The sequence below is a fragment of the Vulpes lagopus genome, chromosome 23, assembly GCF_018345385.1.
Source record: "Vulpes lagopus strain Blue_001 chromosome 23, ASM1834538v1, whole genome shotgun sequence".
NCBI classification, from domain to species: Eukaryota; Metazoa; Chordata; class Mammalia; order Carnivora; family Canidae; genus Vulpes; species Vulpes lagopus.
This window is the reverse complement of record NC_054846.1, coordinates 12,698,980-12,714,003: the sequence shown is the minus strand read 5'-3', so window position 1 is coordinate 12,714,003 and position 15,024 is coordinate 12,698,980. Positions and strand designations below refer to the sequence as shown.

Here is a 15,024-nt window from a genome sequence, read left to right as displayed (position 1 = left end):
AGTTCCCATACTGTGTTGGTCATCATTGGAACCTCAGCACCTAAGATAGCACCTGGAGTGCAGGAGGTTGCTCAGTGTAAGATTGGTGAATAATTGAATGAATTCTCAGCCCTAGAATTGTGCAGATTGGAAGCCTGATGTGGTTAGAGAAGCCTAGTGAGGAGAGGGTAGCATGGAAGTTCTGGAGTCCTATTTTGGAGATGGAAAAATCTCTTTGGAAGAAAGAAGGAGTTGGCAGATAGGAGGAAGATCTGCCTGAGCCACTACCACTCAGGCTCTGATCACCCATACCAGCTAGAGTAATCCATTGTGCTGAAGAATTTGAAGAGCATGGGGAGCTGGTGGAGCAGAGGGGTCTGTAGGGGATAGGACTAGGACTGGCTGTAGACTGGTGCTCTTTCCTGCTGTTGGTGTTTCCTTACACAGAAATATGCTCTGAGAATTGTACTTCAAAACTGAGGAAGGAAAAGAGATGACAATGTATTGAGCCTAGGCATAGTTTGTAGAGTAGTAATTCTTTATTTAGAGTTGAATAGTCTCAGGTTTGCAGAAGTAATTAAATTGCCTAAGTTGTTGTGAATTTCAAAAGCTACCCCAAGGTGTTTTCCACTTGTACTGTAATTTCTAGTTGGCTGTTTGTTTGTTTTTGATATTCCTTAAATTATCTAGTTTTAGAAGATTTTCTGCTAGAGCTTCATTTGTGTGTAGGTGCACATGAGGGCACATACTATGCATGAACTGAAATGCATGAATTTTTAGATGTATTTCTACTGAGATCCAGTTACTAAGTGCTAGTACTTTGCTTATTTCATAGCATAGCAGAATGCCTGGATTGTTAAATAAATGATTATTTTTAAAAGAAGATTCATTTATTTATTTGAGAGAGAGAGAGAGAGCATGTGGAAGACGGGGAGGGCAGAGGGAGAGAGAGAGAGAGAGAGAGAGAGAGAGAGAGAGGGAGAAACAGACTTCCCGCTGAGCCTGGAGCTAATGCAGGGCTGGATCCCAGGATCCTGATCATGACCTGAACCAAAATCAGAAGTGAGTCACTTTAACTGATTATTATTACTTTGTATTGGGACATCTTATGGCATTTAAATACTTTGATTTGTTTTTCCAGCACTATTTGTATTAACTGCTATCTTCAGTAATTGAAATTTTTTTTAGCACCCACCTATCTACATCACTCTCTGGACAATCATGGACTGCTTTTAAAAATATTTTATTATGTTGAATTGCTATTTGTTTCTGAGCTAAATGTTGATCCATTGTTTTGTAATTTGGGAATTTTGGAATTTTATGGATTATGAAAGCAATGGACCTTATGCTAGTTTATTGATAGTGTTTAGAATAATACCTTCAGCATGATAATTGCACAGTCAACTGTGGTTGATGGGTCAGTATGTAAAACTGATTATAAATACTGAGTTTCTTAGGCTGTGTCCTAATAGAAGATATTCTCATGCAACTCACTGAAAGTTCTTTCCTTAAAAGCATCTTTACCCTGATCCTAAGTTTAGCCTTAACCAAACATTCTATTTTGTATCTGAGTTAACCGCTCTCTCCTCTGTGCCATCCCTAGGCGTGTATACATCACCCTCTTAACAGAGTATTGGTAAAGCTTGTTTACATGCATTTTCTGCTTGTTGGATTGTTAATTCCCTTTGGGCAGGATCCATCTCTGTAACTCTAGTGCCTAATACAATTCCTAATTTAAAGTATAAGCTGAAAGAGGAGAATCACTTTGTATCCACTACCTAGGACAGTGCCGACATGAAGGAAAAAATTCAATAAATTATTGGATAAATAAATTAGTGGCAACAGTTGGTGCTCAGGAAGTCTTGGATGAGTTAATAAATTGGTTTGTAGTTATGCAGTGTGCTTCATAGGCAAGAATCACAGTCATAATGTGGATGTAGTAACCGTATGAGGGATACATAGGCCTGGATTTGTTTTTCAAGGTGACTCTCTTCCCTCAGCAAGAACATTGAACACCTGATAGTAAACAAGAGTTGAATTATCATTGGATGAGAGAATAGACATGAGGAATGGAGGGTGCTGTTAGATCACATGGATTCTTTTTAACCCTATGAATTTCAGTACACTGAGTTGTGTATGTGGAAAGGACCTTTGTCCTTCACACATTTAGGAAATGCTGGCCAAAACAGTTTTATACATTTGCTCTTGTAAAACAACTCATTTCTCAAGTTATTTAGGAAAGGGAAGAGGAATTGCATGGAAAGTAGATAGGTAGTTTTCGTATTTTTTAACTTTTCTGTTTTGACTGTTCCTCTACTTGCAGCATTTTAGCAGTTTATTGACAGATCATTGATCATCTTAGGAAAGGGAGAAATCCAGTGTTTTCTTCTTCCAATAATGGGTAGACAGACATTCATGTTTTTATCTGCCTTATAAAAGAAATCCGTAGTTAGAAAAGTTAGAGTACAAACATGGTTATTTCAAGAATAACAAGAATAAATATATATTTCATACATATTTGAACCATCATGCAAAACAGAATGAAAAATCAAACTAAAACCTACCTGCTCAAGCATATCTCATTGGCTCATAGCTTCATCAAAGATGGGAACGGGTGTTAGAAAGTCCATAGAGGGACACCTGGGTGGCTCAGCCGTTTAGCACCTGCCCAGAGCGTGATCCTGGAGTCCTGGGATCAAGTCCCACATCGGGCTCCCTGCGAGGAGCCTGCTTCTTCCTCTGCCTGTGTCTCTGCCTCTCTCCTTCTCTCTGTGTCTCTCATGAATAAATAAATAAAATCTTAAAAAAAAAAATAAAGTCCATAGAGAGGATGTATGGCAGGAGGCAGATATTGAAGTGATGCCTGAGCTGCTGGCTCTTCAAAATATGACTGAAGGAGGCCGTGTCTGGCATTCAGATGCTTTTCAGAGCTGAGGCTTTTGCTTCCCATTATATGCAAAGGGGTTTTTGCCTTGACTGGAGAGGGAGCTATTCAGATATATCAATGTCTTCCAAATTACTTCTTTCCTTTAGTTTTTGGTGCATTGTACATATTTCCCCCTTCTAATTCCTAATTTCTTGGATTCCTGTTGCCTCTTCAATCTTTTTTCTTTTTTTGCCTTTTACAGGGTCCCTAGTCTCCTATTCCAAATGCTTAAAATGAGTGCTAGCCTTGATCCATGAGCATCCTTCTTCTAGTCTAGTCCATAGGCGCCTTGTAGGAAGGGGGTTTTAAGTTTCTGGAATCGGATGAGAAGCAGCCAAGTGGCAACTTAGAGGAAAATGGAAAGGATTGTCAGATTCCCATAGCTCAGGAAGTGAGCAATACTGACTTTTGGTGCCAGAAGATCTTGAAGTACGGTAGAGAGGTCATGGATGTATGTTCGGGAAACTTGTAAAGTAAATCAATAAAATGCTACCAGATAAAGGCTTCACATGAATGCCAGTAAAAACTTCATATTTGATGGGGACAGTCTATTGCTCTCACATATTACTTGTAGTTATACTTCATATAACTGGTAAGTTATAAATACATAATTGTAATTGTGATTATTTTGTTTCACTCCCTTAAATAAGCTCCATAAGAACAAGGATTAATGTATGTATTCCCAGCATGTAGAACAGGGCAAGGTATGTAGCAGATTACCAATAAATATTTGCTAAATATAGAAGTGCCACCATGTTTCTCTGTTCCAGTCCTAGGTGGAATAGAAGACTGAATTTGTCATCCGAAAGGCCTCAGTTTCAGACCTGGCTCTGCCTCTTTTGCGCTGTGCTGTCCAGCCCCTCAGAGCCTCAGTATCTTAAGAATTTAATAGAATTTCTGTGGAGGTTCCCAAATAACAAAGCATTTGGTTGGACATTTTATGGTTGGATGTCTATCTGTGCTCTTCTGACCCTAATGCCAGTTTTTCACCATCCTTTCATTATCCCCTTGCCTTCCAACTGATAGTCTTCAAATCAGGGCTCTTTACCTAAGGGTTAGAGTTTAAGTGAAGAAAGAACTAACATTTTGCAATGGTTTTTTCATTACAAAAATCTCAGGAAACAAAAAGCACAACTGTAAGGCTCATGAACCTTAGGTTTTCTTGCCACATAGCAGCAGCTGAACTGCTGAGAAGGGACAAAAGCAGGAAAGTCTTTTGCAAAGCCTGCAAATCTCTGCCTCCCCGCAGGGTCTGCGGCGGTAAAATCTGTATGAGATGTGAGGCACAAGGCAACAGCCAGGTGTTGTGTGTTGTGGGGCCGGGGTGGGGGGAGGCCACACATTTTCCTGAGTCACTTAAGAAACAGACCCTTCAAACTGCGGGAAGGCTGGGCCTCAGGAGAGGGGAGGCAGCCACTCTGGTTACTCTTGTAAGTCGCTTTCCCATTTCCTTCCACTAAGAAGAAAAGACAGAAGACGGGCAGTAGGTAAAACAGGATGTAAAGTTTATATACAAGAATATAATGTTTATCTGAAATATTTACAGTGTTGGTTAAAGCAATATTTTTACAACTTTTTAAGGTCAACTACTATGTATATTACAGGTAAGCTACAATGGTTTAAATTTGCAAAATTAAGTAAAAAATGTTTTAAACAAAGCTTAAAGTACTCAGGTCAATTATAAAATCTGTTTTGCCCTTTATTCGAAGAACTCATGCTATGGTGGTTAATGTGCTTTTGATAAATGGAAGTACTCTACCCGGAGATGCAGTACATGCTGCTACTGTTGTAAGTTCCCAACGGGGGTGTAAAATGACAGGTGAATTATTGTAAGACTTAGGCTCTGAGTCTCAGGCTGGAGCTGAGAGACGTCGAGATAACAGCCAGCTTTATCTCAACGAGGATTGTGACCCACCACAGTTTGGGCCACATCGAGAAATGAAGCCATTTGCACGTTATGGCAACCTTAGCAGAGAGTGAAAATCAGTTGGCCCAAACCAAACAGAAAGAAGGAAAGTCAGACCCAAGTCACAGCTGTACCTATTCAAAACTAAAGTGAGCTATTTAAAAACTTCGTAAAAATATTCATGATTTTATTAGTTTGAACATTTCTACAAGATCTGGGTGGGTTCTTCCTGTATGTGAAAACAGCTATCCACTCCTGAGGCCTCCTAAGGCCTTATAACTCAGGAGATGCCAGGGTGCAAACGTGCAAAAGGCAAGGGAAGCTGCTCCAGGCTGGGGCCAGAGCTGCAAGGGCCTGTGCTTGGGGGATGAGAGCTGGGGACCCAGAGCGGAAGTGGTCAGCCTGGCCCTGGAGGTGGCCTGGGGGGGGGGGCAAACTAGCACTGCAACTTGCGGATGCTGCGGGAGATGCGCTTGAACTCTCTCTGCCCCTTTTGCCACCGCTTCACTGAGGTGATCACCAGCTCCCCACCTAGTTTCTGTCCCATGACCAGATAAGGCGCGTTGATGTCATTCATCTCCTCGCAGGTGCACTGCAGGCTGTCTTTCAGCCACAGCACGGATTTCTTCAGGTCCCTTTCAGACACACCGTTCAGCTTGTAAATGGTCTTGCTCTTGGTCTCCAGGATGATTTTGGTATCTCTGTTGATGTAGGTTATCTCCTTCACTTTTATTTTCAGTGCTACGGAAGACAAGAGGGTTGAGAATCACACCGGTTGTAATAAGGGGATGCGCACTACACAGAGTGGGAGCTTTGCTCACCCCCTTCCGCTGCATATTTGTGTGACTTGGCCTGGGGGAGGGAAGAAGAGCTTCCTGCAGCTAATGAGACTATCAGGGGCTGCAGGTGGGGGGTGGGGAGCCGGAGGCAGCAGGTGGCTTCATTTCTAAAGCCTCAAAGGGCTAGCCAGGCGCTTTATTTCAAATCAGCCACCCTTTCAAAAATCTCTTGGTGGGACTCAATTAACTTTTCTTCCTCGCCCTTGTGTTCTTGTGTTTGTACGTAGGTTGCATGTGGTTTGTGCTCTCCTCAACAAATGACTTCCCCTATTGCAAACTTCAGCATGAAAAGAAATGCCTGACTCTTAGGTGAAACGTGATCCATCTGTGGCCATAAACTTTAAACTCAATTTATTACGTTGGAGAGGTTTTTGGACAAACCTGTAAGGAAATTATATCACACAATCATTGTTTTCTAAAGAACAGACTACGGGGAAGGAGAATTGATCTTACAGCAGCTGCATTTGATTTGGTAAAGCAACTAGGAGAAAAAAATATCCAAGACTCTAAGAGCACAACATGTTTAGCTGTAAAAGTGTTTTTCTGAAGATCTCATCCTCATCTGCTATCATTTGCCTGTCCAAAGCCAAGGCGTTTACAGATCATATATGTACCGTTTCCAAAATGGATATGTAGACTCACTAGAATGCTAAGACCACAAGTAAGTGGTTCACTTTATATAAAAGACACATTTTACAGTCATGAGCACTCTGCTTTGGGAAAGAATACCCTCCAAGCATACATGCTGGAATTAAATTTCGAGACTCCTTGAAGGCAGGGAAAGGGTAGAGTTTTAAGGTTGGAAAGGATCATCCAGTTAAAATCTCTTGCTGATACAAAGACAATTTGAAATCCAGAGAAGTTAGTGACTTACATGAGGTCACCCAGTTGGGTTGCGTCCTGGCTAAGTCTAGTTGTGGAACCCTGGTCCCCAAACCTCCTCCTCTTAACACTGCTCTGCTCTCTTAAACTTCTGGTCCTGTTCAGAACATTAACATGCCGAACTGTAACGTAGCCTAAGACTTCATGACATTGACAAGTGTTCCATACAGATGATGTGCAAATGGCACTTCCTGACTTTGATGGAGTTTAATGTATTATTTAAATTAGTAATAGAGGAAGAGGGTTTTTTTTTTTTTTTCTCTCTCTCTCTCTGTGTAACTGCTTTGGGGATCTCTCTCTCTCTCTCTCTCTCCTCTCCCTCTCCCAGAAAGGGAATTTGAATAATCATGGCTTTTCAAGGGTGCTGTGATTTGGCCAACCATTATTTTGTCAGATGTGCATCTAAACCATAGTACTGAGTTTATGAGACTGAAGTCATGGAATAAGTCCCATGGAGATGTCACACGTTCCTGATGCCTCTGCATAAGGGGTGGGTGGGAAAGTCACAAGGTGGTAGAGTTAATTATATGTTACCTGGGAGCCTTGTCTATAGCACAGATAGAACATGTGTGATAGAGCACCTGGTCAAATTAAACATTCTTGAGCTCAAAACATCAGAACACTTACTTTTAACCAGGAGGAAGATTTATTACTTAGTTTTTTCTAGTTATAAAATAATCAACTATGCAAAAGCTCACCATGGGAAGACAACAGGCATTTCCTCTCTGGATTTTCAGCTGGGACCAAATATAGAGAATCAAAGCCCTAAAATAACTTTTCCTGCCCTGGAAGATGTGAATGGGGATGCAGAAAGTGATGAGAAACAGAGGTGATGGTACTAACTGATCCAACAATAGATTGTATGCAGAGGCAGGCAGCTCTGGGCTATTCTTTCTGCACCAGTACTTTTACCATTGAAATAAGGAGGCCTTCTACATTTTTCTCTATACTTCAGGACTGCAGTGGGGAAAGAGTGTGAGCTTTTGTGGAGGTTTAAGTTAAATAAATTAGATTTCTACCCTTGGTCCTTCTACTTTTCCATTACTTTCCAAAGTATAGAGGCAATACAGAGTACTGCTTATAAACCAGGAGTATATGATGCACTTCAAAGCTACCATTCAGGTTCATTATCCCTTTTGGGACAAGCTTAATGTGAGGAAATAGCAAACACAGCTGTGAGGTAGTCTGTGTTTGTGATAGCTTAAATGTTCTAATAATAGTTAAATACCCATGTTCTCAAAGGCTTTCTCCTCTAAGAAGAGAACACTAGGACACACACTCTCACACACATACACACTTTTTTGGGGGGCTAGGTCTTGATAGAACATCCTTAGGAAGTGGATCTTTCGTAAGGGAAGCCATAAAACAAGTATTAGGATGTGTATGTGTACACGTGCCCTAGTTTCAATCATTTTAGAGCCCCATCATATAACTAACTTCTTCGTGGAAAGTTAGGAGAGACAGCTGTGCTATTATATCTAGTGCAAAGGACATAAGCTACTAGAAGAAAATGATATTTTATATACATTTTAATGTAAATTCTATTGAAATTCTATTTTTCTATTTTTCCCTTAATTAAATCGTGTAGCATGGAAGCTCAGAAGTGTGTTTTGGTAAGGCGCTGGAGATCTGAGATGGCTGCTACCAGCCTGCCTGGCCTTCACTACTCACAGTTGTATATATTTAAATAGAGACATAGGAAACCCTATCATCCCATTTGTGGTTCCTCCTGAGGGGACAGATTGGTTAGAATTTAGGATCGCCTCTTTTCTTTTTCCCTTCCTTAGCAGTGTGAAGTTTTTCCTAAAGCTACGGCTGTTCTAGGATCAGCTAAAGTTAAACCCAGGACACTTCTGGAAGAGACCCGGGGTTGTAAGGAATAGTGATAGTGTAGTTTCCAAAGCTTCAGGGACCTGATCAGGTCTGAGATTGCTGGGATGAGAAGTTCTAAGGAGCCCGTGGGAAGGCAGCCCCAGCAGAGAGTGCTGAAGTGATGTCTCTCAGTTTCAAGGACTCCGTTGAGTATACAACAATTTTAATATAAATCTGCTAGGCTCTGTTATTGTTAGATAGAACGGGAACTGTATCTGCTTACCAGGAAGTTCAACCGTCTGGCTGAATACTTTTAAGGGATACCAGCCTCTCAAAAACATCAAAATGTGCCTCCTCTTGGAATGGGACAAAGACAAGAATGCCCCCGTGAACGTCTGCGTGAAGTTCATGGCCACTCCTGACTCCAAAGTTAGCAGATTCTGGGTCTAGCTGGGCTCCTGCCCTCACCACAGAGCTCTCAGTGTGGTGGAGAGGTGCTGATGAAGCTCTGTGTGGATAGTCTCCATCCCTCTTTCCTCTAATATTCTCTCTTAAGGTTAGTGACCTACACACTGTGAACCTGGGTAACAAATCACACCCATTATAGTCCCCAAGCCCGGTATCATTATGGCACCTCTCATGTATTTTGCCAAAGTAAATTCCTAGACCTTATTTAAATTTTAAATTTAAAGAATGCCTCCCCCCCCCCCCCCCCAGATTGTTAACCAATACCTTGGATGTAGTCACTAGTCACATAGTCACTAATAATGGGATGTAAAGGAGCAAAGTGTTATGGGCTATGAACAAGGTAAACATATTTGAGGCTGGAGTAAACTTTTATTTTTTGCTTACTAATGCCTTCAAAATGTTTTTGCTGGGGCTAATATCTACATGCTTCTATTCCTGATACACATATCAAGGGACTGAAAGAGAACACAACCCAAGATTATGCTTACTGGCAAACAAAAGTCAAAGTGAAATGAAAAATGGGCCATTGAAAATTCCTAATTTGAGTAATTCTCATTATTTGATTATTGCTTAACAGAACAATGAATTTCACCTAAAAAGATACAGCTTAGAGCAAGATAGTTAGCATAGGGAGACCACTGGGATAGAGCAAATTGGAAGACTTTGGGAAAGATGAGCTATGATGGTATATTATGCAAGTTTTATCCAGTGACATCTTAACGATTTGTACTTTTAAGTTTTACTGGTAAATAAAACTTTTGAATGCGAAATCTTTTGCTGTTGGTGGCGTATTACTTACCAAAATCATTTTTACAAAGAGTTTCCATTATGTCGTTGTCATCCTCATTTTTATTTTTGCAGGCTTCGCATACCTTTGGAGCTAGAAACGTGAAAAATTAGTAAATGTGCAACAGCAGGTGGCGTTTGTAAACAATTCAAAGGGGCTTATCCAGACAAGAGTAGCAATTGTACAGTAAGACCCCAGCTTCTGCCTCCTTTGAAAAGGATCACTCATTCCCAAGAAAGTCTTCCATGACTTCTGTTTTTTGATGGGCAAAACAAGAATACCTATCGTTGTGTTTAATAAATGATGAATCAACACCCCACCCGCACCCCACAAGGGGGTTAGGGGCAGAGTATACAGAGGGTTTTGGCTTTTTAGCTCTTCCTCACCACCCCTGAGACAAATTCTGTCTCTGAAAAAAAGTTGTTTCCAAAGCCTCTCTGAAGAGAAAGCATCAGAGAAACCTCGAGGGGTTTTGGAAAATTGGTTACCACAAAATATGGCCAAGAGATTGTCTTTTTCAGCTGCAGGACACCAGTGCAGCTCAGTCTCTGCTGGACTCTTCAGGAGACTCGTGTCTTGGGGAGGTCACTTCAAGAGATTTTCAAGTCTGGACAGGGAGAGGTGGTCAGTGCTGTAGGGGTTACGGATGGGCTCTCCCTCTTTGGAAAGACCCCTCAACAACCACAGCAGCCTGCTCTCACTGGTTCTGCACCCCCCCCCCTCCCGCCCCCGTGTCCTTTCTGTCAAGTTTGTGGCAGGGGTAAGCTGCTTTTATGTCACTGTTATCTTCCTCTCCCTTGCAGGTTCTTCTTGCTCCTCTTTGTTAATTTCAGACTCCCCAAAACAAACAATCCCCCACCCCCCAACAACCTCAAACCAAAAAACAATCAGCCAAACAAAAATAAAACAAAAAAAAAACCCAAAGCTTTTTCTGAAGTGAATCATAATTGAAGCAAACTGTCTATGGGGGTCTGACCAAATGTAGGCGCAAGGATCAGAGAGACTACTAAAGGCTCTTCTAAAAGAGTCTGATTTGGGGGGAAAAAAAGCAAACATACTATTCCCTTTCTTGCATTTATAAATGTGCTAATGCTAGGTCTAAAATTTAGGTAAAACTTTCTTTTCATTAATATGAAATTGAATTGTCACAGAAGAAAACCTTGGTGACTCATGATGTAAGAGACATGTACCAAATTAGAAAAATCGCAGAGCATATTTTGAAGACCATAAACTTTTTATTTTGAAGGGGGAAAATGGCGATTTGGAGAAATGTAGTTTTTATAACGTTGGTGCGGATGGTGGAAAGAAATAAAAACAAAAGTAACACATATAAAACTGTCCTTAATTCCCCTCACTCAAACAAAATGAAACATTTCCAATTAGGAGCTCTAGGAATGTATATAAAATGTTACTAACCTGTATTGGTTGGTCTGTGGTATATGTTGGACAAATGTTTGAAATATGCCAAACATTTGCAATAAATTAGAAATCTAACCAATAAGATGATTGCAAGCCCGAGGTGCCTGCCAGGAAAGATTGCTAAACAACTGTGCATTTTCTTTAACCAATGATGGCTATAGGAAAACAATTAGAGATTGAAAGAGAGGCTGCTGGAGCCCTGCAGGGGATTAGGAAGCTCCCTTTCCATCTCCTGGGGACCTGAATCGGCTCAGACACATTGTGTACGTTTTTCTTCCAGGAAGAGTATCAAGAACCATGAGGTTTTCATTGCTTTGATGGCTTTTTTTTTTTTTTTTTTTTTGCACAGGAACTCCCCCTCTGTTTTCTGAAAACCTGGGAAACTCTCTTTTGCACGATTTTCTCCAGTTAATTAAAACCACTCCTAAGATATAAGCTGATTAGTGATAGAAAAATGATTCCTGGAGGTTCGCTTTCTGCCCTCTTCCTTAGATACCCGAACAGCACAACCAGTGCTCCATTTTCAACGTGCTGCGAGCCAGCCCGGCTTTTATTTCCAAAACCTAAGTGGGCAAAGAACAGAAAACACCGTAAAAGACTATCTGTGCGCTCTGGGTACCCGGCCTGTGCGGGAACGTTGCCGTGCCTAGGACCCTGCCCGGCGGTGACAACTGTCGCCTGGGCCGAGCGACAAAGCTCTGGCCAGGGTGCTCACTCCCAGCGCCTCCACCCCGGGGCGGCCAGCGCTCTCAGACGTGAGCTCCCAGGACTAACCTCTTTAAAAAATTGCATATCTCGAAGAGAAAAGAGAAACGCCTTTCAGTTGTTGTCTTTTTCTTTTTTTCTTTTTCTTTTAAACTTCTCTAAGAAAGAGCAACTGGTATAACTCGGAAGGGAAGGAGAGGCTCGGAGGGGGTGTGCGTGTGCATGTGTGGGGTCTCAAAGTCGTCCCGATGCCACGGGGGGGGGCAAGAGGAGCGTCTGCCCCGCCTGGGACTGGCACCCGAGGCGGGGACACGGCGGGGCGTGGGGCGTGCGCCGCGAGCTTCTGCACAAAAAGCCTCAGCAGAGCGGGGTGGGGGCCGGGGTGGGGCGGGGTGGGGGCGGAGACGAGCACAGGCTTACCTTCCTCGGTGGCCGGCAGGAGATGGTCGCTGCTGGCGAGGGGTATGCAGAGGTCGTTGTCCTGGGGGAATCGGTCGCACTCGAGCATGTCCGGCCAGGGGAAGCCGAAGGCCGACATGACCGGGGCGCAGCGGTCCTTCACCTGCACGCAGAGAGAGTGGCACGGCTGGATGGTCTCGTCCAGGTCGTCGAGGCACACGGGGGCGAAGAGCGAGCACAGGAACTTCTTGGTGTCCGGGTGGCACTGCTTCATGACCAGCGGGATCCAGGCGCCCGCCTGCTCCAGCACCTCCTTCATGGTCTCGTGGCCCAGCAGGTTGGGCAGCCGCATGTTCTGGTACTCGATGCCGTGGCACAGCTGCAGGTTGGCCGGGATGGGCTTGCAGTTGCTGCGCTTGTAGGAGAAGTCGGGCTGGCCGAAGAAGAGCCCGCGCGCCGAGCCCAAGCAGCAGTGCGACGCCAGGACGAGCAGCAGGAGCGAGCCGGGGCCCCGCGGCATCGTGGGCGCGCGACCCCCGCGGCGCGGAGAGCGGAGCCTGGGCAGCAAGCGGAGGCAGCCGCGCCGGGTCGGTCCCCGCCCGCTCGCCCTGTCGGCGGCTCGGGGGCCTGGAGAGGCGGCGGCCGCAGCGCAGAGGCACCGGCAGCGCCGAGGGCCCGCGGGAGACGCCGTGCGCTGGGCTTGGCGCCGCTCGCCCGAGCTCGGCTCCGGGGGGCTCCGACCCGGGGGAGCAGAGTGAGCCGCTGCTGGGGCCCCGCCAGAGGCTCCTTGGCCTTTTTTATGCAAATCTGGGGGTGGGGGGAGAAAGGGAGGAGCCAGCGGAGAGTAATCCGAGGAGGCTTGGTCACTACTCTTTTGGTCTGGTTTTCCGTTGCGAATGCCCCTCACGCGCTCCCCGGAGGAAATTCCGCCTCCACCCCCTTCAGATGCTGCAGACGGTGTGCAACGCGGTTGCTTTCAACAACAAGCAACCGGGCCGGCCTGGCCGCGGCGCCCCCTCCCCGCCCCCCGCCCCCGCCCCCCGGCCCCCGCCCCCCGGCCCCGGGGGCCTGCGGAGCCGGGGGGACGCGGCGGCCGCGGCGGGCGCCTGGCCACCCGGCCCCGGCGGCAGCGCGCTCCGCCCCCCGCGAGGCCCAGGTCTGGGGCTGTTGGACCCCGGCCCGGAGCTTCGGCCTCGACCCCGCAGCTGCGCGGCCGAACTGCATCTGCCGCAGTTCTTTGTGCCTCGGTCCCGCGCGCCCAGGACCTGTCCGCGGGAGGCCGCGCCGGCGAGCCTGGTTTCCTCTCCGATCTGCAGCCGCGGGTCCCCCAGACGGGCCCATTTCCATCGGTGTGATGTGTGCCCTTTAAAAAAAAAAAATCAGATTACAAATAAAGTCGTGCGAGCAAGACTTTTACGCGGAAAGGGGAATTTCCCCCCAAACGTTGGGGTTGTTGCGCTGTTGGAAGTAAGTCTAGATTTTGCCGTCGTGTTAATGCCTTTGCAGAGTCTCATCAGACGCACACACGACTGCCCACCATTTCCCGGGTTTGGAAAAGAGACCTGCCTCCCCCCCCCACACCCCCCGCCCCCTTAAATGAAAGTGATGACTCAATGCTCGAGGGCAGCGCGGGCCCTAACACACAGGCCCTCGCGGCGCGGCGCTCAGGGGAGCCGGAGTTTGGAAAGAATCGCGCCGGGCCCGTAGGACTTGGCAGAGAATGTGCCAGGTGGGCAGCCTGGAAGGGGGCAGGGGCATTGCAAGGAGCCCTGCCTAGAGGTCCCCGAGCGCCGGCCGGGGCCTTGGCGGCGGTGGTTGGTGCATCCTGCACAGGCCAGCGGGCCCCTAGTGTGCAGCAGGAGGCAGGCCGCGCCTCGCTCTCGTGGGGCCGGGGCTCTCCCACTGCCCTTGAGGACTGCAAACAGTAAGTTTACAGCTGGAAACCGGGACTTGGGTGCCAGGAGAGGGACGCTGTGTGCGTGTGTGTGTGTGTGTGTGTGTAGGGGCCTCCTTCTCGCTAATCGCCCAAGTCTGCCCTAGGGGCAGGTCGTCTCCGCCCCCTCAGCCTCCCTAGCTTGGTGGCCGTGCAGGTCCAAGCAAATGATCCCCGGGGAGCCACCCGGCCAGGGCTCTTGCACACGTGAGGCAGCGCATTGGTATCACTCCCCGGCCGCTCCGCTCGGGGCTCGCCACGGGCTCCGTCCGCAGCGTCCCGGTCTCCCTCCTTCCGGAAAGGTGCAGTGGCCCCGGCGGCCTCCCAGGTTCAAGTCGTCCCGCCTGCATCGGGGTCCGAGTGCTTTGGGGAGGGGCTACATGTGTGGATGGGGAAAGCCCACTCGGTGTTATTTCCGTCCCCTCCCGGCCGTACACACATCAGGGGAATCACCGTCTGGAGGGAGAGCATCTTCTGGCCTCCAAGAACCTGTGTCCCTGCATCTAGATCCAGCTTCTAGCTCTTCTGCGACCCCGTGATCTTCTGGGGGCAGCGCCTGGGGCGGCAGCCAAAAGGCCGTTCTTCCGCAGGACTAGCCCCAGGCCTTTTCGTTTCTAGCTAAAGCACCAACAGGCCTAAAACCTCCGCTCCCCAACACAAACTATTCTGGAAGTAAACCCCCCAGGAAACAGAGGCACACCGAATCCAGCAATTAAGCAGAACCCGAGCTCTGGGAGATGCTAGGACGCGGGCCTGGGGCGGGACGGGGCCATCCCGCCTCCACCGCCCCCAACCCCAACGCCCTCCCTCGGGGTCGTCTCGAGCCTTCAGACTCCCAAGCTCGGGACCGGGGAGCCCGATGCGGGTGCGGCTCGGGGAAGGCGGGGACGGCCGCACACCCCCCGCAGCCAGGACGCGGGCGCCCTCGCGGCCGCCGGGCCCCAGGCATTGTTTCCGCAGCGCGCGCGC

General features: G+C 46.9%; 1 protein-coding gene across 1 annotated transcript; it reads right to left on the bottom strand.

Moving 5' to 3' along the window:
• Positions 1 to 4,403: 4,403 nt before the first annotated feature.
• On the bottom strand, positions 4,404 to 12,642 carry SFRP2 (secreted frizzled related protein 2). Its single transcript, XM_041737804.1, has 3 exons — positions 12,144 to 12,642; positions 9,612 to 9,692; positions 4,404 to 5,552 (listed from the first exon to the last, which is right to left on the bottom strand). The coding sequence occupies exons 1-3, from the start codon at positions 12,640 to 12,642 to the stop codon at positions 5,248 to 5,250; spliced, it is 885 nt and encodes a 294-aa protein (XP_041593738.1). The 3' UTR covers positions 4,404 to 5,247.
• Positions 12,643 to 15,024: the final 2,382 nt, after the last annotated feature.

What these genes read in the sequence shown, in the direction of transcription:
- SFRP2 (XM_041737804.1), bottom strand. Translation starts at nt 12,642, where the DNA reads ATGCCGCGGGGCCCCGGCTCGCTCCTGCTGCTCGTCCTGGCGTCGCAC. An exon ending in CCTGCCGGCCACCGAGGAAG is followed by an intron (nt 9,693 to 12,143) that starts GTAAGCCTGTGC and finishes TCACGTTTCTAG; the next exon opens with CTCCAAAGGTATGCGAAGCC. An exon ending in TCTTTGTAAAAATGATTTTG is followed by an intron (nt 5,553 to 9,611) that starts GTAAGTAATACG and finishes TGTCTTCCGTAG; the next exon opens with CACTGAAAATAAAAGTGAAG.